General features: G+C 37.6%; 2 protein-coding genes across 9 annotated transcripts in view; one reads left to right on the top strand and one right to left on the bottom strand.

Moving 5' to 3' along the window:
* ADAD1 (adenosine deaminase domain containing 1) overlaps positions 1–19,954 on the top strand; it is a 128,929-nt gene extending 108,975 nt beyond the window's left edge. For 5 of the 7 annotated variants that reach the window (XM_089302552.1, XM_089302550.1, XM_089302546.1 and 2 more), the window contains one exon: positions 19,338–19,954. In XM_089302552.1, coding sequence (XP_089158678.1) covers positions 19,338–19,646 — 309 coding nt within the window. In that variant the 3' untranslated portion in view covers positions 19,647–19,954. The remainder of the gene's footprint in view (positions 1–19,337) is intronic. The other 2 variants (XM_089302549.1, XM_089302548.1) reach the window with 2 other exon arrangements.
* IL2 (interleukin 2) lies at positions 527–5,675 on the bottom strand. 2 transcript variants are annotated; one of them, NM_001163180.1, is made up of 4 exons: positions 5,482–5,675; positions 5,331–5,390; positions 2,860–3,006; positions 527–903 (listed from the first exon to the last, which is right to left on the bottom strand). In NM_001163180.1, exons 1-4 carry the CDS (start codon positions 5,626–5,628, stop codon positions 796–798), a joined length of 462 nt encoding a protein of 153 aa, NP_001156652.1. In that variant the 5' UTR covers positions 5,629–5,675; the 3' UTR covers positions 527–795. The 2 variants fall into 2 exon arrangements, with proteins under 2 accessions (NP_001156652.1, NP_001164570.1); NM_001171099.1 differs by lacking the exon at positions 5,331–5,390 and having other exon boundaries at positions 796–903; positions 5,482–5,628.
* Positions 19,955–20,752: the final 798 nt, after the last annotated feature.

The raw sequence follows: 20,752 nt of genomic DNA, 5'->3' as shown, positions 1-20,752 counted from the left end.
TTTATCCAGTCTACTGTTGATGGGCATTTGGGTTGGTTCCAGGTCTTAGCTATTGTGAATTGAGCTGCAATAAACATTAATGTGCAGACAGCTTTTTTGTTTGCCAATTTCATTTCCTTTGGGTAAATTCCAAGGAGTGGGATGTCTGGGTTGTATGGTAGGGTTATATTCAGGTTTCTGAGAAACCATGCAAGTGAACCTCTTTGGAGGCAGAAAGCAAGGTGTAAGCTGTTGGACAATGGAAAAACAGATGCAGTAGTCCTATGAACAATTTCAAGAATGCTTTCAAGAATGAAAATGTTATCATCTGATAAGGTTTCCTCAGACCAGAACTAAGAATCTGATCAGCTCTTACAAGGAGAAGACAGGGACTTTGAGAAGCCTAGATCTCTATTCTGTGTACTCTTCCAAGAAGAAGAGCGACTTCTCCACACATCTGGACTTCATAGAGTTCTCAGGAGTGAGTAAGAAATATTTTAGTGCATATTCTGTGCTGTTCCCAAAATGACAAATGACTGGGCTTGTTGATATTCACCAACTTTATTAAATAACATTATTAATTAAGCTACATAGACATATAGTTAATAATTCAATATAATAAATACTTTGGGATAAATAAGTGAAGCCATTTTAGAGCCCCTAGGGCTTACAAAAAAGAATCTTAAAAGATCCATTTTTATAATCTGAAGATTAATAGTTACAAAAGGTAGCAAACAATACATCCAAAAATAAATATAAACTTTAAATATTTAAATAAATAAAAAGTCTAATTTGTTTTGAATGGGAGGTACTTAATTATGAACTCGATGCTGAGATGATGCTTTGACAAAAGGTGATCCATCTGTTCAGAAATTCTACAATGGTAACTGTCTCATCGTATTCACACATGAATGTTTCAGATCCCTGTAAGAGAAAAATTTTAATTTTTTTAGTTCAAAATAGGTTTCTTATATATAATTATTATTAAAGTTTGATAGCTTATGGCCTTTATTTTCAAGCTCATTAAACATTAATCATCCACATTTTCTTAATTAAAATGATATACCAAAATTATATATTATATAATTATATAATTTGATATATATTATATCAAGGATAGTAACATACAGCTGAACTTTTCTTCATTTGTTATTTGTCTTGTCAATGGACACAAGATATTTTTTTCTAAATTGAGTGCAGATAAATACTTAAAAACATTTATAAACATTTTATTAATGTTACATATGATATAGAATTTGATTTCTTTCATCCATGTTTGTATTTATATATGTTAAATATATGAAGTCATATGCATATTATACTTTCTTCTTTCCTAAACCTTGATTAAGAGCCTTCTCTTTCTCTACATAAGTGAATCTCCTCATATTTTTCCCAAACCAGGATAGAGCCAGCCCACAGTAAGTACTAGCTTCTGTTTGGGAGAAATCTGTATGAAGAACATATTCAAACTTCACAAATACTCATACCTACCCTCCCATACACTAAAATCAATGAGGATGAGCATCCTAACTTTTAAAAGTCGAAAATTAACCGAGTCTGCTGAAAGGAGCCATTTCAGTTTTGCCTCTAATAAGCCAAGAAGGAAATGTTTTATATATAAGAAAAGAAATATGTTGATATATAGTGAGATATAAGAGAGGGCTTTTTCAAATTTGAATTCCTAGCCTGGGAACAGAAACGAAGTAAGTTGAAATTTTGCCTTTAAATAGGAGGGTACTTCAAAAAGTCCATAGAAAAAAAGGATAGTTAAAGGATAAGTTTCTTTTGGTGAAAAAAAATCTAAAATTCATGCAGCTTTTTCAGTATGTGTATTTCCATGAACTTTTTGAAGATCCCTAATGCATATTCCCTTTAAATGAAATGTTAATATTATATGCTGTCTTGCACGTAATTATTCAATATTATAATCTGTCAGAATTTTTTTTCACATTTTGAATTGTATCTGGTTTTTAAAATACTGTTCTGATTTTCACATAATTTTATCTTAACTTGTGTCAAGAGTTGCGAGTGAATTTTCTGATGTTGGCTAATGATTTCAGAGCAGATCTCCTAACAATAGTAAGAAATAGTCTGTCAATGTCTGGATGACATGAATTGTGCTTTCTACATATATATAGATAACTATATATTTGTAAACATATATTTGTAAGTATATTTTTTATTTAAAACTGAAGCAATCCACTAATAAAACAACCTTATTTGGGAACAGCGAGACTTACATATTTTTAGAAGCTTAGTTGTACTGCATAATTAAAATTATGCTGCTTATTTAGGATACTTATTAAATAGTGGATTTTGTACTTTGGCAAATAAGATGAGAATAGAGAACTGTGAGTCCTTTTCACATCACCTGAGCTCCTTGTTTATTTCATAATCTAGTGCATTTATAAATATTTAAGTAGGCTTCCAAATAAAGAGTCAGTTATCTAATACATTGTCTTTTTAGTCACTGTCATTATTCTGAGACTTTCGAAAAGGCCCTCAATAAGTATTAGCTATTCTTGTAAATGACCTTAAGAAACTGAGGAATATGTAATGAAATCTGTCTTCTTTCTTTGAAATTCAATTCAGTGCCTTCCTTCACTCCCAGTTCTGTGTTAACATGAATGTGTTGGAATATGGGGATTGAGGCTTGGCTCTGGATGCATGGCCAGTAAAAACCCTGTAGCTTATACTTCCCAGTTCTGCAATATATCATGTAACATGAAAAATGATTCATGTTCACAGTAGACAAAAGCATTCACTATTTAAATACATGGTGTTTCACAAATACCAAAAAGTTCTATAATGTTATATAATGCAGTATTTTCCCCCTTCTACTAGTTTACTTCTGAGAGAGCAAATAAAGTAATTCCTTACCTTTAGTTTCAGAACTGTTACATTAATATTGCTGATTGATTCTCTGGTATTTCCCCCATGAGAGTTTTTGCCTTGAGCTAAGTTAAGCACTTCCTCCAGAGGTTTGAGTTCTTCTTCTAGACACTGAAGATGTTTCAATTCTGTGACCTGAAATAATAATAAAAATAATTATCAGCATCGTTTCCCTTATACTAAAGATTAGAATCAGAAAATAATCTCCAATTTATATTATAAAAAGTAGCACTGTATAATTTTTATCATTCTCCCTTTTGTCAGTATTGTAAAGAGAGATCAATACAGTTTATATTAATAAACTGGAAAAACTAGGGCTCCAGTAGCTATGACCAGTATTAACTGTGAGTTAACAGCTAATGAGTCATTAGTTCAGCTTAATTTGGCTTGGGGAGGAGGCAACACTCCTGCTCCAAGTGCATAGGCTGACTGCATTTCCAAACTGCATGGAAATCATTAGAAACAGAGCAGTCAGAATGTGAAAGTGTAGGTATATTATATGATGCTAGTGTTTGATCTTCTAAAAGCTGAGAATCACAGAATGTTAAGGGACAGAAGAAATTCTTGGATGCCATTTATCACAATCTCAGCACTGTAGAGATGGGATTGTTGTGCTAGGTAGTAATGACTCTCAGTATAGCCTAGAACAAGGTACATCTAACTGCACATTTTTACTTTTCTACAATAACTGCATTCAGATGAATTATAAAAAGTATTTTTCCCAACCGAAAAACAAGTCACAACATTTAAGGATTTTGGATAGGTCTTCTTATACATGAATCTATTTATCCATAATATTTCACTCTTCTATTATGTAGTTTCCAAGTGTTTTCTCCTAAATAAGCCATTTAAGCTTCATAAGCAACTCGTTGAGGTAGGCAGTGAAGTATTGTTATCCCCATTTTACAAATAAGCTAAATCTCAGAATGTGTGTCTTTCCTAAGGTCACATAAGTAGGTAGAGCCAAGAATAAAATTTGATTATTTTTCCTTATAGTATTAACACAGCATCTGTTGCATTAAATATTTTTATTTCTGAAGTCTTTTGTAGACAGAGAATGGTGGTTAAACGAATAAATGAATAGAATTCATCACATTACTTTTGGTTTCAAATACAGTTTTGAGTTGTCATTTAGAAACCTAGATTTCAAAGAATTATACTGCCATCCAAATTATGCATATAATTGCATGATATCTTTCTAACAATCTTTAGAGGAAAAAGTAGTACTAGACAACACATATTTCCTAATGTGTCCATCTCTTGCCTTTCAACTCACTCCCACATTTTCTATAAAACCAGGGCTTAAGAATTGGAAAGAACAATTTAGAACTATTTCTTTCAGGAAACAGTATACTGTCTTTGTATTGGAGTTATCAGTTATATAACTCTGATTAAATTAGAGGAACATCTGTAAACTCTTTTTCAGCTTTCAAAAGAATAGTTTGAAGCAGAATTTCCTCAAACAGTACAAGTGAATCAACAGAATTATATCTGTACATCTGTGTCTCCTTAAATCCCATTTTTTTTTCCTGGGATTGACTGGATTTAAACCAAGAACAAAGTCTTTGGATCCAAAGTTTTGCCCATATTCTGTTGACTGGCCCAACTGCTAGGAACCTATATTTCTGTTGTGACTAGGAAATTAGATGATCTATGCTAATCATCTAACCATCTGAATCCCAAAACAACCAAATGAAGCTTTTAATCTTGAAAAGTAGGTCACATACCATCTAAAATCTCTAGTTTACTGGTAAAAAAACATACATATTAAAAATCTTACTTTATACCTTCCAATGAGAATTTTGTCTTCACTGTTACAGCCACTTGTTCATGTTTGTATATTTACCATATGCTAGATGCTGTTCTAAGTGCTTTTTATTAATTTTACATTAATTCATTAATACAAAACTATGTCACATATACACAATTAATTTCCATGTAAGTACTTATGAAACTGACAAGTTCACAAAAACTAGAATACGGAAGAGCTAGGATTACACTTTAGGTATTCTGGTCCAAAAGTGTCTGTGCTTTCAATTACTGTGCTATGCTGCCTCTCAAAAAGACTATTGGAAGTCTTTCCTAAAGCAATAAATGACTTTTAAATGGGGCTCCTCTCAAATCAGTGTCAATATTTTACATCCAAAAATATCATCATCAAATACCTCTAGAGTTTTGCATCTTTAAATAAAAAGTAAATCAACACAATCTTCTTTAAAAATTACACTAGCAATGAAGTATGGTATTCTTGTATTTTCTTTCCACTCCCTCTCGCACAACACACACACACACACACACACACACATATTTATATAAATATAAGCAAGGCCATTTCAACAAAAGCTTCATTATCAAATTTTTTTAAAAAATATGTTGAAGTTACTCATTCTTTTTCTCAAATGAGGTGCTATATAGTACTCTTATTAAAACACAGATTAAACATGGAAAATTTGGCTTACCTTCTTGGGCATATAAAATTTGAATGTGAGCATCCTGGAAAGTTTGGAATTCTTATAATCCTAAGAAAGCATAACATACTGTTATTTAAAAATAAACCCCAGCTAGAAAAAATAAATGTAATAATTTTAGTTAGAAAGGAAATATACTTACATTAACTCCTTTCAAAAGCACCTGTAAATCCAGCAGTAGCTGATCCAGTTGTTCCTGTGTTTCCTTTGTAGAACTTGAAGTAGGTGCACTGCTTGTAAGGAGTGCAAGAGTTAGTGCAATGCAAGACAAGAGTTGTACTTTGTACATTGTGGCAAGAGTTGAGGTTACTGTGAGTAGTGATTACAGAGCGTGATAGGAAGCTCTTGAACTAGAGAAGCATTTTATACTGCTAATTCTGGAAAAATATTATGGGGGTGTCAAAATGTTTTACATATTACACATATTTTCAAAGGCTCTACCTGTGTGGCAAAAAGTATTACCTTTATTTTTCCTCCTCTGATGACTCTTTGGAATTTCTTTAAACCCCCATATACTGACTGAATGGATGTAGGTGAAATCCCTCTTGGTTACATTAGCCCACACTTAGGTTGTAGTTCTAATTCATACAACTAACGCCTTCTGTATGAAACAATTTTTCCTCCTTTCTTTAAGGGGGTGGAGATACAAAAGTAACTCATGAAAATTTTCTCTTTGTCATAAAACTATGATGACATGTAAGCTGCATGTTGTGGTGGACAAGAGTAAGAATAAATAGATGAAAAGAATAAATTTTTAGATTTGTTGATTAAACAGGAAGAATATTGGTTTCCTGTTTCAGGATGGCTTTAACTTTTGATCTACATTATGAGCTAATTGCATGCAATATGATAGATGAATTCTTACACAGTCAGAGAAATATTAGGATTAGAATACATAAAACACTGTTGAGCTTGAGGTACTGTTTAAATTTTAACACATTTCTGTATCTGTTTACATCTCTTAGTGTCTGTTGTACTTTTTTGTTTAAAAGAGAATGATGTTGAACAAATACTCAGAAAGTTGCACCTGAGGATATTGATTCTAGTTTTATAATAGACTTTGTGTCATATGTAAACCAATCCATGTTTCTAGTTTTTATATTTTGCCTCCTAAATATATTTGGATTTATCCTCTAAAGCAGCTGGGACACTGAGTATAACAATAACACTTATAAAATATGACCAGATCCATACATGTTTTTAAGATGGAGGACTGTGTAGGATATTTAGGATATATGTTCATTTGTCCTCCGTGTGAGCCACTCATTGTCTGAATGATAGATGTTTCAAATTGAACCTGAAGAGAATAGAGGAGATCCTTTCTTGTAGAGGTTGTTTATAATGCCTCTTCTTTTGCTCTCTTTTTCATTTCTTGTCAACCTATATTGCCCTCAGATACAGAAACGAAGACAGAAGAACAGTGTGCAGGCCCAAAGTCTAATTTAAGCCTTTCAACAAACCTGTGAAGTGATGATTACCTTCTGTAGATAAGAAAACTGGGGCCCATATAATTTGTTCTAGGTCAGATAAATATAATTTGTTCAGCCCTTTCTGTCAGTAACAAGCAGAACAAGACTTTGAAACCAAAATGTTCTGGCTCCAAAATCTCTCTTACTGTTGGCATTCTTTCTCAAAGTACCTGAGGGAAGATATATACATAGACAAATGTAGTTCCAGGTTCAAGGTGATTGCTTCCTCAAGAGAGGAGGATGAGTAGGACATTCTAAGTTGTAATCTCTCAGAGAACAAAGAAAAACAATTCAGTAATACCTATGTGTTCAGCAATATTTTGAAGAATATAAAACAGCTCAATGAAATTTAAAAATAAGCTATAGTTCCTCAGATGCAAGAAAAAATAATGGAAGGAAATGGAAAATTAGGGACAAATCTCATGATCTTTTCTTTTTGTTACTAAAAAATGCAAAGCATCTCTCTGTACTTTCAAATCAAAACCACAGCATTAGCATTGTTGTAAGGGAGAGGCTATTTCGTGATGTGTATGTCAACTTTATTCACTTGTCTTGCGTTTCTTAATAAGACTTTCAGTGTCTCATCCCAGCAGCATCAGCTCAAGCCTTTACCCTTCCAGAATGGAAGAATTCAGGCCCACACATTTTCCTGTGTGGGGGCTTTTCCAATGAGGGCTTTAATGTTTTTACAGTCCTGATATTTATATTTCTCCAGCTATTTCCATTAAAGAATGGGACATTTCTGGAACCCTCCAGAAAACTGAGTTCCTGGGCCTCTTGCTTTTCCCTAATATTGCATGACAGGCACCATTACAGAAGTTGGCTTGATGATTTCTTTCTTGAAATGTTGCCAGAGAAAGCCACCAGCTACTGTGGCACACTTTCATTTTTTAACATGTCTGACACATCAGCTGGTTTTTCTGGCTGTAGTGGTGGTAAAGGCAGCATTTGACTGCTAAGTACTACATATGTCACACCCTTTACTTCTTCTTTCACTATGCAAAATTTTACCATTCAGTCTGAAGCTATTTTAGTTGCTTAGGATTGTTTGTGACTCAGCTTCTTAGACTGAAGGGTAGCACAGAAGCTGGTCTCTCTGTTGCAAAAATATGTACTGTATTGCATCCATCAAAGTTCACCTAGAAGAACTCTACCTTCTCCAAGAATTTCTTCTTTCTGATCCTCTTTCTCAGTTTTGCAAAACTCTAATTTGATTCCAATCTTGATGCCTGGATATATAAATGCATACCTTGTCAGTTTCTCTAAAGGCTTCTTGCTTTTCAAGATTGGGTTCTGTTCCTTTGAAATTAGAACATGTTGTTTGCTCTCTGTACCATCGGGAGAGAATTCAGCGAGGGTTCCGTGTTTCCCAGGAAAAACCTGGAGGCCATCGCAGAGAGCTGGATGGGAAATAAGCAGCCGGGAATCGAACTGGTGCCCATATAGGATGCCGGTGCAGCAGGCAGTGGCTTTCCCTGTTATGCCACAGCGTGGGCCCCCACAAGATGAAGTTACAGCACAATTCAAACCATCCTGACCCCTCCCCCCATAATCCCATCTACTTCCAGTGTAAAATAATGATACCAAATTTTAGGCCCATTAGACTGCCTAGGCTGAGATTGGGTCTACCACTGCTTTTCATTTTACTCTATCATTGATAGTTGATGAGTCAGGCAAGGCGCCATTCACCTTCAGCTAAACACATTGTATGAGCAGCTTTAGGATTTCTGAGAACTTGAAGCAGCTGAATTCACACAATAGCTATGAAAACTGGGTTTGGCTCATGTTTTTTAATCTCTGAGGTCTTTTTAAAGTACAGGTGCTCTTAATGTTTCCTAACATTTCTCCTACATCTAAAGTAGGGAAATGATTGTCTCCACTGTGGATTTAAGCTGTAATGTGCCTTTTAGGAGTGCAGTGTTCTCAGGCTGACATGGACATTGCTCTAGGCATTGTCTTCATTGGTAGCCATGACATACCTCACTATTTAAATGTGATGAGAATGGGAGTAAATTTATGTAAATATGAGATGCTGTGACAAGTCACACAGCCATTATTACAAGAAGAATGCAGTAATCTCTGACAATGTTAGTAATAGATTGGCAAAATACTTCACCTCTGTAAAGAACTTTCATAACCATTTACCTTATTTCATACCTTTTTATTTCATTTTACTATGAAATTGTAAAGAAAAGAAAAAAAAACTTTCTGGCTGTGTTTCATAGAGCCAGAAGAACTTTATTTTCTATATATGTATTAAGAATTAAGCCTTGCAGCCAGCAGATAAATATTAGCTTTCTCCTCTGCCAAAATAAGTGCTTTCCTTAAAATCTTACAAAAATGAACTTTTTATAAGCTTACCTACATCTAATTGTTTTTACTGCCTGAGCTTGTTTCTCTAAGTTCTTGGTTAATTGTTTGTTCATTTCGTTTTGCCCACAATCACACTGGGTATGCCCTTGGAAGAATTCTAATCTGGGGCCAGTGCTGTGGCATAGCAGGTCAAGCTGCCACATGGTGCCATTCCAGTCCCCACTGCTCTACTTCCCATCCAGCTCCCTGATAATGGGCCTGGGAAAGCAGCAGAAGGTGGCTTCAGCCTGGCCCAGCCCCTGCCTTTAATACACATTCATGGAGTGAACCAACAGAAGAAAGATTCCTTCTCTGTCTCTCTATATATAACTCTGCTTTTCAAAATAAACAAATATTTTTGAAAGAGAAAGGAAGGAAGGAAGGAAGGAAGGAAAGGAGGAAGGAAGGAAGGAAGGAAGGAAGGAAGGAAGGAAGGAAGGAAGGAAGGAAGGAAGGAAGGAAGGAAGGAAGGAAAATAATTCTATCCTTACTAAATAATATATATCTATTTGTTTTAAATTTGTAACATTATTTTGTGACATTATTGTTGGCTAACTAATATGTATTCATTATAGATGATTTGGAGAATAAAAAAAAAAAAGCTGTACTCTTACTAGCTAGAAATAACAATTATTAACACATTTCACTTCATACTTACTCAGACCAAGGCAAAATTTTTCTTCTAGAAAACAGTAGTGCTAGAGAAGAGGAGTAAGGCAAACTAACACCTCTGTCAGAACTCAATTACAGAGTCCATAAGGATGAGAGGAGGGGCCAACCTCTTCAGACGATTTACATGGTAACTAATTTAGAGTCAACTTGCCTCTTGTATTATGGTTCCTTAAACCTTATAAATATGCACCTCATTCTTTTTTAAAAAATATTTATTTGAAAGGCAGAGTTACAGAGAGGCAGAGAGAGGTCTTCCACCTGCTAGTTTACTCCTCAAATGACCAGAACTGGGCCAATCCGAAGCCAAGAGCAAGGAGCTTCTTCAGGGTTCCCCACGAAGGTACAGGGGCCAAATTACTTGGGCCATCTTCTACTGCTTTCCTAGGCAATAGCAGAGAGTTGGATTGGAAGTGGGGCTGGGACTTGAACTGGCACCCATATGAGATTCCAGCACTACAGGCAGTGGCTTTACACACTATACCACAGTATACACCTCACTCTTAATTCTCTTCTACAGGATCAAGCTAGTCCCACAATAACAGGCAAATAACCCTGGACCCCTCACCAGATGATGTTAGGATTCCTTTGTATTCATTTCACCTCTTAGGCCCAGGTTATTTACAGACTAACTACCATAGGCCTTCTGTTTCTTTCTGTATTTTTTTCATAAAAAATAATAAATATTTTTATTTATTTATTTGAAAGGCAGAGTGGGAGAGGGAGAGGCAGAAAAGAGAGAGAGAGAGAGAGAGAGAGAGAGAGAGCGAGCACTCTTCCAATCCCTGGTTCCATCCTCAAATAGCTATAACAGTTGGGCTAGGCTGAAGCCAGGAGTTCCATCTGAGTCTGTCACGTGGGTATCAGGTATATCATGTATCCAAGCATTTGGGACATCATCTCCTGCCCTTGCAGCCATGCACATTAGCAGAGAGTTAGATCTGAAGTAGATTAGCCAGGACTCAAACCAGTGCTTCAGTATGGGATGGTTGGCGTTACAAGCAATGGCTTACTTAACCTGTTGTACCCTAGGCCTTCTGTTTCTGATAAAATGGGATTTTCTGTTTCACAAAGCTTGCACCAATAACATAGAGTTTACTTAGATCGTTTGACCACTTAAGAGATGGGCCAAGGACCTCAATAGACATTTTTCAAAAGAGGAAATCCAAATGGCCAACAGACACATGAAAAAATGTTCAAGATCACTAGCAATCAGGGAAATGCAAATCAAAACCACAATGAGGTTTTACCTCACCCCGGTTAGAATGGCTCACATTCAGAAATCTACCAACAATAGATGCTGGAGAGGATGTGGGGAAAAAGGGACACTAACCTACTGTTGGTGAGAATGCAAATTGGTTAAGCCACTATGGAAGTCAGTCTGGAGATTCCTCAGAAACCTGAATATAACCCTACCATTCAACCCAGCCATCCCACTCCTTGGAATTTACCCAAAGGAAATGAAATTGGCAAACAAACAAGCTGTCTGCACCCTAATGTTTATTGCAGCTCAATTCACAATAGCTAAGACCTGGAACCAACTCAAATGCCCATCAACAGTAGACTAGATAAAGAAATTATGGGACATGTACTCTATCGAATACTATACAGCAGTCAAAAACAATGAAACCCGGTCATTTGCAACAAGATGGAGGAATTTGGAAAACATCATGCTGAGTGAATTAAGCCAGTCCCAAAGGGACAAATATCATATGTTGACCTCAATTCTCAATGAGGACAACTTGTAAGTACTGTTATTGAGCACAACAGTGAAGACAGCATGGATTTACCATTAACATAATTTAACATACAGGAAGTTTGTTTTCCAAATTTAAGATAAGGAATAAAATGAAGAAATAAAAAATGACTTTACCATGTAAGATTGTCAGAATACAGAAAACCATGAACAATACCAAGAAGTTTCCAAGAATCATAATCGTATTTTTTTATCAGTCTCATTCAATCCATGTAATTCATGTTTGTTAGTTTTGAGACAACAGACTATGCTTGTCAATGCTTGGGCTTTGAGTTATTGGTCAAACATCAGAAAACTGGGTAGGGTTGGTGCTGTGGCATAGCAGGGTTAAAGCTCCTGCCTGCAGTGCCAATATCCCATATAGGCGCTAGTTTGAGTCCTGGCTGCTCCACTTCTAATCCAGCTCTCTATATGGCCTAGGAAAGCAGTAGAAAATGGCCCAAGTACTTGGGCCGCTGCACCCATGTGGGAGACCCGAGAGAAACTCCTGGCTCCTGGCTTCAGATCAGCATAGCTCCGGCCATTGCAGCCAATTGAGTGAACTAGCAGATGGAAGACCTCTCTCTCTCCCTCTGCCTCTCCTTTTCTCTCTGTGTAATTCTGACTTTCAAATAAATCAATAAATAAATCTTAAAAAAACCAACTGAATTTCTGTTCCTAAGGAGTCTTGGAGATTCTGGGTCTCAATTCTAACGAATTCCTTCCCTTTGAGATTTTAAGACTGCTTTTTGCATATAGGATTTCAAAAAAGCTCATGAGAAAAATGAAAAGATATTGTGGATTTTCCATGAACCCTTTGAAGCCCTCTCATATCTTTCCTCCAGAAGACCTAAAATCATTGACTTTTAATTTCTGGCAGCATCTGTTATGTGAGAGAGAGAAGAGAGAAGACTGAATAGCTTGTGTAACATTATTATAGTAATGGACAAAATCATAATGGAAATGAGTGAAATCCTCTGCTGAGTTTATATGTTTATCTTTTTAATTATTTCTTTTTTTTTAAACTTTTATTTAATGAATATAAATTTCCAAAGTACGATTTATGGATTAAAATGGCTTCCGCCACATACCGTCCCTCCCACCCACAACCCTCCCCTTTCCCACTCCCTCTCCCCTTCCATTCACATCAAGATTCATTTTCAATTATCTTAATATACAGAAGATCAGCTTAGTATACATTAAGTAAGGATTTCAACAGTTTGCTCCCACACAGAAACATAAAGTGAAAAATAATAGATGATTTTTTTAAATGATGATGAAATCAGATCAGACCTATTGTCATGTTTAATCCCAGTGAGAGTCAAGTTGGGAATTGATAATTTCTTTTTTTTTTTTTTTACAGAGGATCAGTTTAGTATACATTAAGTAAAGATTTCAACAGTTTGCACCCCCATAGAAACACAAAGTGCAATATATTGTTTGAGTACTCGTTATAGCATTAAATCTCAATGCACAGCACATTAAGGACAGAGATCCTACATGAGGAGTAAGTGCACAGTGACTCCTGTTGTTGACTTTACCAATTGACACTCCTGTCTATGGCATCAGTAATCTCCCTATGCTCCAGTCATGAGTTTCCAAGGCTATGGAAGCCCTCTGAGTTCTCCGATTCTTATCTTGTTTAGACAAGGTCATAGTCAAAGTGGAGGTTCTCTCCTCCCTTCAGAGAAAGGTACCTCCTTCTTTGAAGACCTGTTCTTTCCACTGGGATCTCACTCACAGAGATCTTTTGCCAGAGTGTCTTGGCTTTCCATGCCTGAAATACTCTCATGGGCTTTTTAGCCAGATCCGAATGCCTTTAGGGCTGATTCTGAGGACAGAGTGCTATTTAGGACATCTGCCATTCTATGAGTCTGCTGAGTATCTCACTTCCCATGTTGGATCACTCTCCCCTTTATTTATTCTGTTGGTTAGTGTTAGCAGGTACTAGACTTGTTTATGTGCTCCCTTTGACTCTTAGTCCTTTCATTATGATCAATTGTGAACTGAAATTGATCACTTGGAATAGTGAGATGGCATTGGCACATGCCACCTTGATGGGATTGAATTGGAATCCCCTGGTATGTTTCTAACTCTACCATTTGGGGCAAGGCAGCTTGAGCATGTCCCAAATTATACATCTCTTCCCTCTCTTATGCAAACTTATATTTTGGGCCTAGAAGACTTTGGCAAATCTCTGGGGCATTTTAATATGATCTATACATTATGATCCACTGCTGCCTTCAATAGATGAGAGTCTTTTGTCCTAGGAATAAAATCTTTTAAGTCAGTTTGTTGACACTTATTGCATCAGCCTTTGTTTACAAATATGAGAATATTTCTACCTATCCTAAAAGCATAGTCACTGAAAATATTCATATTAAAAACACTAGCTGTGCAAAACTCACCCGGTGAAATTGAAATTTTCTGTCTCTCTCTCTCTCTCACACACACACACACACACACACACACAAACACAAACACATATACCTTTTATGGAAACTTGAATTGTGAGTCTGCAAACTGAGTCTTATAAATCCACTGAACTAAATTTAAAATATGGAACACACTAAAAATGCCTAATTATTTCTAACATGACCTCTTTCTTAGCATGAGGGAATAAAGCATTGGTGCAACCAAGAGGCCATTTAGAAGGCCTGTTAGATGTTTTGGGTGTAATAGGCATCCTTACAGTTTTGTTATTCTAAGTTTGGGTATAGGTTTCAGGAGGCAACATTGTGATGAAGAAGTCTCAAAGGAGAATATTCATTCCATTGAGTTTCAACCACAGTGACTAAAAGGAGGAGTGGTTGCAACTTGGCTGTTTCATAGACTAGGGTGATGATGAAATGTTTTGAATATAGCAAAAAGTAAAATAATAATTCTTAAGAATGTTAATTCCTCTTCATGTGAGGAATCACTGTTTGACTTAAAAAGTCTATAAACATAGATAGTCTAGTAGAACAAAAAAGTTCTTGAGAATTGAAAGTATATGAGTTCATACAGGGTAGGCAAAAAAAAACCTATATTTTCCATGTAGAATATGAAAAAAACAGACTAATTTTCATTGTCTTATACTGGGATGTAGACTGTGTTAATATATTCTTACTTTTTTAAAAGAATTATTTATTTGAAAGTCAAAGTTACACAAAGAAGGAGAGGCGGAGAGATAGAGTGAGGTCTTCCATCCACTGTTTCACTCCCCAGTTGGCCGCCAACAGCCAGAGCTGCACCAATTCAAAGCCAGGAGCCAGGAGCTTCTTTTGGGTCTCCCACAAGGGTGCAGGGGTCCAAGGACTTGGGCCATCTTCTACTGCTTTCCCAGGCCATAGCAGAGAGCTGGATTAGTAGTGGAGCAGCCAAGACTCGAACTGGTGCCCATATGGGATACCAGCACTGCAGGTGGAGGCTTTACCCACTAAGCAGAGAGCTGGATTAGTAGTGGAGTAGCCGAGACTCGAACCGGTGCCCATATGGGATGCCAGCACTGCAGGTGGAGGCTTTACCCACTATGCCACAGCACTGGCCCCAATGTATTCTTTGATTACTACATTTGTCTTCCATGGGTGGCAATGTTCACTGTAGTAACCAAAACCCCAATTATTAGAAATATTTATATGGGTTAAAATATCACTGAAAGTTGTGTTGACATACTCCTGTATTTCTTACAAGAATTAATATAATAAAACCCTGGTATTGGGGTAAGCATTTGTCCTAGTGGTTAAGACACCTGTGTCCCCTATGGGGGGACCTGAATTCAATTCCTAATTCAAAGTACTCCAACTTCCTGCAAATGCAGACCCTGGGAAGCAGCAGTGATGACACAGGTAATTGGGTTTGCTGTCACTCACATGCACAGCCTTGGAATAAGTTCCTGGCTCTTGCTTTTAGCCTAACACAGCCCCAGCTGTTAGAGGCCCTTTGAGAGATTCCTTTTTCTGCCTGTCTTTCTTTCTCTGTTTGTTGACTGCCAAATAAATAGTTTTTTTTTTTTTAAGATTCGCTTATTTATTATTTGAAAGTCAGAGTTAGAGAGAGAGGGAGAGACTGAGAGAAACATCTTCCATCCATTGAATCACTCCCCAGATGGCCGAAGCCAGATATTTAGGGAAGATTTAGACTGACATTGAATCGTACTATTTCTGGGGCTGGTACTGTGGCATAGCAGGTTAAGTCTAGACCAGTGATGCCAGGATCCCATATGGGTGCTTGTTCAAGTCCTGGCTGCTCCATTTCCAATCTAGCTTCCTGCTAATTTGCCTGAGAAAGCAGTGGAAGATGACCCAAATGCTTGGGCCCCTGCACCCACATAGGAGACTTTGGAGACTCCTGGCTCCTAGCTTTGGCCTGGTCCAGCCCTGGCAGTTGTGGCAATTTGGGGAGTGAATTAGCAGAAGGAAGATCTCTCTGTCTCTGTCTGTCTCTCTCTCTCTGTCTCTCCCTCTCGCTCTCTATAACTGAGTTTCAAATATATAAATAAAAATCTAAAAAAAATTTTAACTATTTCAAAGGAAATATATATTCACATACCATACATCAGTGGAGAGGAAGGTTCCGGGTAGCTATGGCCTCAGAGCCTGAAAAACCGAATCTCCATGTCTATGCCTGGATCATCTATATTAACTGCTATGGGAGCAGCTATGTGATACTGAATGATTTTAGAACTTCCTAAGCATCTTAACTTTCTTTAGACCACAAGGGATTTTTAAAAATTATACCCTATTTGGTCATAGAGAATGCTAATTTTTTGCTAATGCTCATTCTTCCTTCTAACTTAGAAGAAGAAACCTGATTTTTAGCTGGACATGTTGTTCCCCCCAAAAAATCAGATTCTCTCATTTCCTTTTGTGATGAGGTGTGCAGTAAGATTCCATGGCTGGTGCTCTAACAGCTCTTCAGCTGTTAGGACAGAAGACCACACTCAAGGGATGGTAGAGCTGAGAGCTAGGATGCAGATAATTTCATGGAGGTACCAAATCAACTGGCAAGGACTAATTCCTGGATTCTTTTATCTGAGAGATAAATAAGCATATCTTACTTAAGCCATTGTTATTTTTGGTTTCCAATATTCAGGTAACTGCATGCATTGGTCAGTAGCCTTTTCAGAAATCCTGTTTGTTTTGTGAATGCAAAATATTTAAGTAACATTATAAAACATCATCATGGGCTGTGTGAGTACAAAAATGAATAGCTATCCTTTTTTTTGACAGGTAGAGTTATAGACAGAGGGAGAGACAGAGAGAAAGGTTTTCCTTCCATTGGTTCACTCCCCTAATGGGCGCCATGGCCGGCGCTGCACCAATCTGAAGCCAGGAGCCAGGTGCTTCCTTCTGGTCTCCCATGCGGGTTCAGGGGCCACAGCAGAGAGCTGGACTGGAAGAGGAGCAACCGGGACTAGCACCAGCACCCATATGGGATGCCGGCGCTGCAGACGGAGGATTAACCAAGTGAGCCACGGCACCAGCCCCAAATGGCTATCCTTAGATTGATTTTACATATTAATAGGAAAAAGAGGCATATTATAGATGTCCCAATAAAAGATAATATGGGGTTGAGTATTCAGTTAGTCCCCAAGTATAAATTTTGCCAGTTCTACTTAGATAAAAATAAACATGTAGATCAATAGAATGGAATTCAGAGTTCAGAAATAAACCCTTATATTTATAGTCAATTGATTTTTGACAAAGGTGACAAGTCAGTTTGTTGGAACAAACGTCTTAAATAGATGGTGTTGGGACATTTGTGTATCTGCATGCAAAAGAATGAGTTTGGGCAGCTCCATCACACCACATGCAAACATTAACTCAAAATGAATCACAGACCTAAATGTAAGAACTAAAATTATACAACTTTTAGAAGGAAACATAGGAGTAAATATTTTGAATCTTCAATTAGTGGTTTCTGAGATGTCACTAAAAGTCTACAAAAAATTAAAATGGATATCAACAAAATTAAAAATTTTTGTTTTTCAAAGGATGCCTGTCATAAAGAAAATGAAAAGACGGGCCATACTTAGGCATGGTAAGCTAAGCCTCCACCTGAGGCACCAGCGTCCCATATGGGTGCTGGTTTGTGTCCTGGCTACTACACTTCCAGTCCAGCTCTCTGCTAATGTGTCTGGGAAAGCTGTAGAAAATGGCTCAAGTGCTTGGGCCCCTTCATCTGCTTAGGAGACCTGGAGGAAGCTCCTGGCTTTGGCCTTCAGATTGGCCCAGCTCCGTCCTTTGCAGCCATTTGAGGAGTGAACTAGTAGATAGAAGACTTTTCTCTTGTCTGTCCTTCCCTCTGTCTGTAATCAATAAATAAAATTTTTAAGAATTATGTTATTTATTTGAAAGAGTTATAGAGAGAAGTAGAGCCAGAGAGAGAGGTCTTCCATTCCACTGGTATACTCCCCAAATGACCACAATGGCCAGAACTGAGCTGGACATATGCAGTTTCCTTGTCTTGGCTGTTACGATAATACTGGAATGAACTTGAAGTGGAGATATCTCTTTACTACCTTGATGCCATTTCCTTTGGACACATAATGAGAAATGGAATTACTGGATTATATGATATAAAGTCTAATTTTAATTTTTTCATACTATTTCCTATAATAGAAAATTTACATTTCCATCCATAATGCACATATTTTCCAGTGTCTCCATTACCTCATCAACACTTACATATGGTCTTTTTGCTAATAGCCATTCTAACAGATGTGAGGTGATATATCATTGTGATTCCCTTTTTTTTTTTTTTAAAGATCTATTTACCTATTTGAAAGGCAGAGTTACTGAGAAAGAGAAAGACAGAGAGAGAGAGAGGGAGAGAAAGAGAAAAAGAAAGAGAGATCTTCCATCTGCTGGTTGACTCCCCAAACGGTTGCAGCAGGCAAGACTCGGCCAGGCTGAAGCCAGGAGTTGCTTCTGGGTCTCCCACATGGGTGCAGGAACCCAAGCACTTAGGCCATTTTTTGCTGCTTTCTCAGGTGCATTAGCAGGAAGCTGATTCAGAAGCAGAAGAACTTGAACCCAGCAACCTGATAAGGGGTGTAGGTATCACAAGTTGAGGTTAGCTTGCTGTGCTACCATGCCAGCCCCCACACCCAATTTCTAAGAACACAAATGCTTTCAGTCATTAATAGTTTATGAGGCACATTAAATATGATTCCCTAGATATAACATTAAAGGATAACAAAATATGCCATCTTCAAATGTGCAACTTGAGCACAACGATTATTTTAAACTGAAGACAATTAAGAAAAGCAGGTAAAATCTCTCTGTCCTCCCACTATTTGCTTGAACGTAGCACTTAAATTTTTTTGAACTCTTTATTTATTTATTTATTTATTTGAGAGGTAGAGTTAGAGAGAGAGGAAAAGGCATAGAGAAAGATCTTCCACCACTGGTTTATTCTCCAAATGGCCACAATGGCTAGAGCTGGGCCTATCTGAAGCCAGAAGCCAAGAGCTTCTTCTGGGTCTCCCACACAGGTGCAGGGGCCCAAGCATTTGGGCCATCTTCTACTGCTTTCCCAGGCCATAAGCAGAGAGCTGGATTGGAAGAGGAGCAGCTGGGACACAAACCAGCGCCCATATATGATGCTGGCACCATAAATGGAGGCTTAGCCTTTTACACCACAGTGCTGCCATGCACACTCTCTACTTTCAAAGAGGACAGAAATTAAGTAGTAGAGGCATTATTAGACCAGTAGCATCTAGAGATGGCACCAGAAGGATCTACATGTCAAACCATGCAAAAACCGCTTTTTTTTTTTTTTTTTTAACAGGCAGAGTGGACAATGAGAGAGAGAGACAGAGAGAAAGGTCTTCCTTTGCTGTTGGTTCACCCTCCAATGGCCGCCGCGGCTGGCGCACTGTGGCCGGCACATCACGCTGATCCAAAGCCAGGAGCCAGGTGCTTCTTCTGGTCTCCCATGTGGGTGCAGGGCCCAAGCACTTGGGCCATCCTCCACTGCACTCCCGGGCCAAGGCAGAGAGCTGGCCTGGAAGAGGGACAACTCGGACAGAATCCAGCACCCCGACCGGGACTAGAACCCAGTGTGCCGGCACCACAAGGTGGAGGATTAGCCTATTGAGCCACGGCACCGGCCAAAAACTGCTTCTTATCTTCCATTACTTCCCCCGTATATTTATTTACCTTTGCCACTTCTAGAATCTCAGAGTCCTTTTCCTTTGTCTTGTCACGTCTTTATAAATTTATTGTTTGCTTGTTAATTTCTCTTGTTAAGCACTGTATAACCCTCACACCTTGAAGTATTTATCACTGTATGCTCCTATCTGTACATTCAGTGCATACCTTAAACTTCTGCCAGTTTTCCTCTGTTAATCTGTTTCTAATCCATGTAATTTGCACGTTCCAGCCAATAAACTTAATATGAATAAAGGACAGATAGTTTTTCCCTCCCTACAAGGATAAGAAAAGAATGTTGGTGGCTAGCATACTGGTTAGGATTCTTTTGACTGTGAGTAAGAGTTATCAAAAATAGTTGTCAGTAAAGAAATCTGTTCTCTCCCATAGGAGGAGGTCCAGAAGCTGATAGACTTTCAGTCTGCTATTCAGCAGCTCGAAAATTTCATCTTTCCATCTTTACACTTTGTTGTCTACAAAATTATCTTCATGCTAAGGTATAGCCTGGCTGTCCTTATAGAAAAATGATTTTTTATTCATATCTATTGACAGAATTAGAAAAGGAGAGGCTCCCTTCTTATTTCTTTGACAATATAGTCACTGCTCACTCCTCTGTATCTGTAGGGTACTGGGTCCCTGAATTCCATGTAGATACCAAAATCTGCCCAATGCTCAAGTCCTTTATATAAAGTAGATTAGTATTTGCATATAAGCCCTGCACATCTTTCTGTTTACTCTGTCATCTCTAGATTCCTTATGATACCTAATATAATGAAAATGCTATATAAGTAGTTTTATGCTATATTGTTTAGTGAATAATGACAAGAAAAATGTCTGTACTGTACATATTCAATACATATGCATTTTTTTCTTTTTTTAATTTTGAGAGGCAGAAAGACACAAATGAAGAGAGACAGAGAAAGATCTTCCATCTACTGGTTCATTCCTCAAACACCCACTATAGCCAGAGCAGGGCCAGGCTGAAGCCAGGGACTAGGAACTCCATCCAAGTCTCCCACAGGGGACCCATATACTTGAGCCATCGTCTGCTGC

This window comes from Oryctolagus cuniculus, chromosome 8 (assembly GCF_051225735.1).
Source record: "Oryctolagus cuniculus isolate XC-2025 breed Fujian yellow rabbit chromosome 8, ASM5122573v1, whole genome shotgun sequence".
Lineage (NCBI taxonomy): Eukaryota > Metazoa > Chordata > Mammalia > Lagomorpha > Leporidae > Oryctolagus > Oryctolagus cuniculus.
The sequence above is the reverse complement of the archived record's forward strand: the minus strand, read 5'-3'. Positions and strand labels throughout refer to the sequence as shown.

Excerpts from the sequence above, each read along its gene's own strand:
- IL2 (NM_001163180.1), bottom strand. The coding sequence starts at position 5,628 with ATGTACAAAGTACAACTCTTGTCTTGCATTGCACTAACTCTTGCACTC. Across the intron at positions 5,391-5,481 it reads TGCTTTTGAAAGGAGTTAAT|GATTATAAGAATTCCAAACT; the intron begins GTAAGTATATTT and ends ATGCTTTCTTAG. Across the intron at positions 3,007-5,330 it reads AATTTTATATGCCCAAGAAG|GTCACAGAATTGAAACATCT; the intron begins GTAAGCCAAATT and ends TTATTATTTCAG.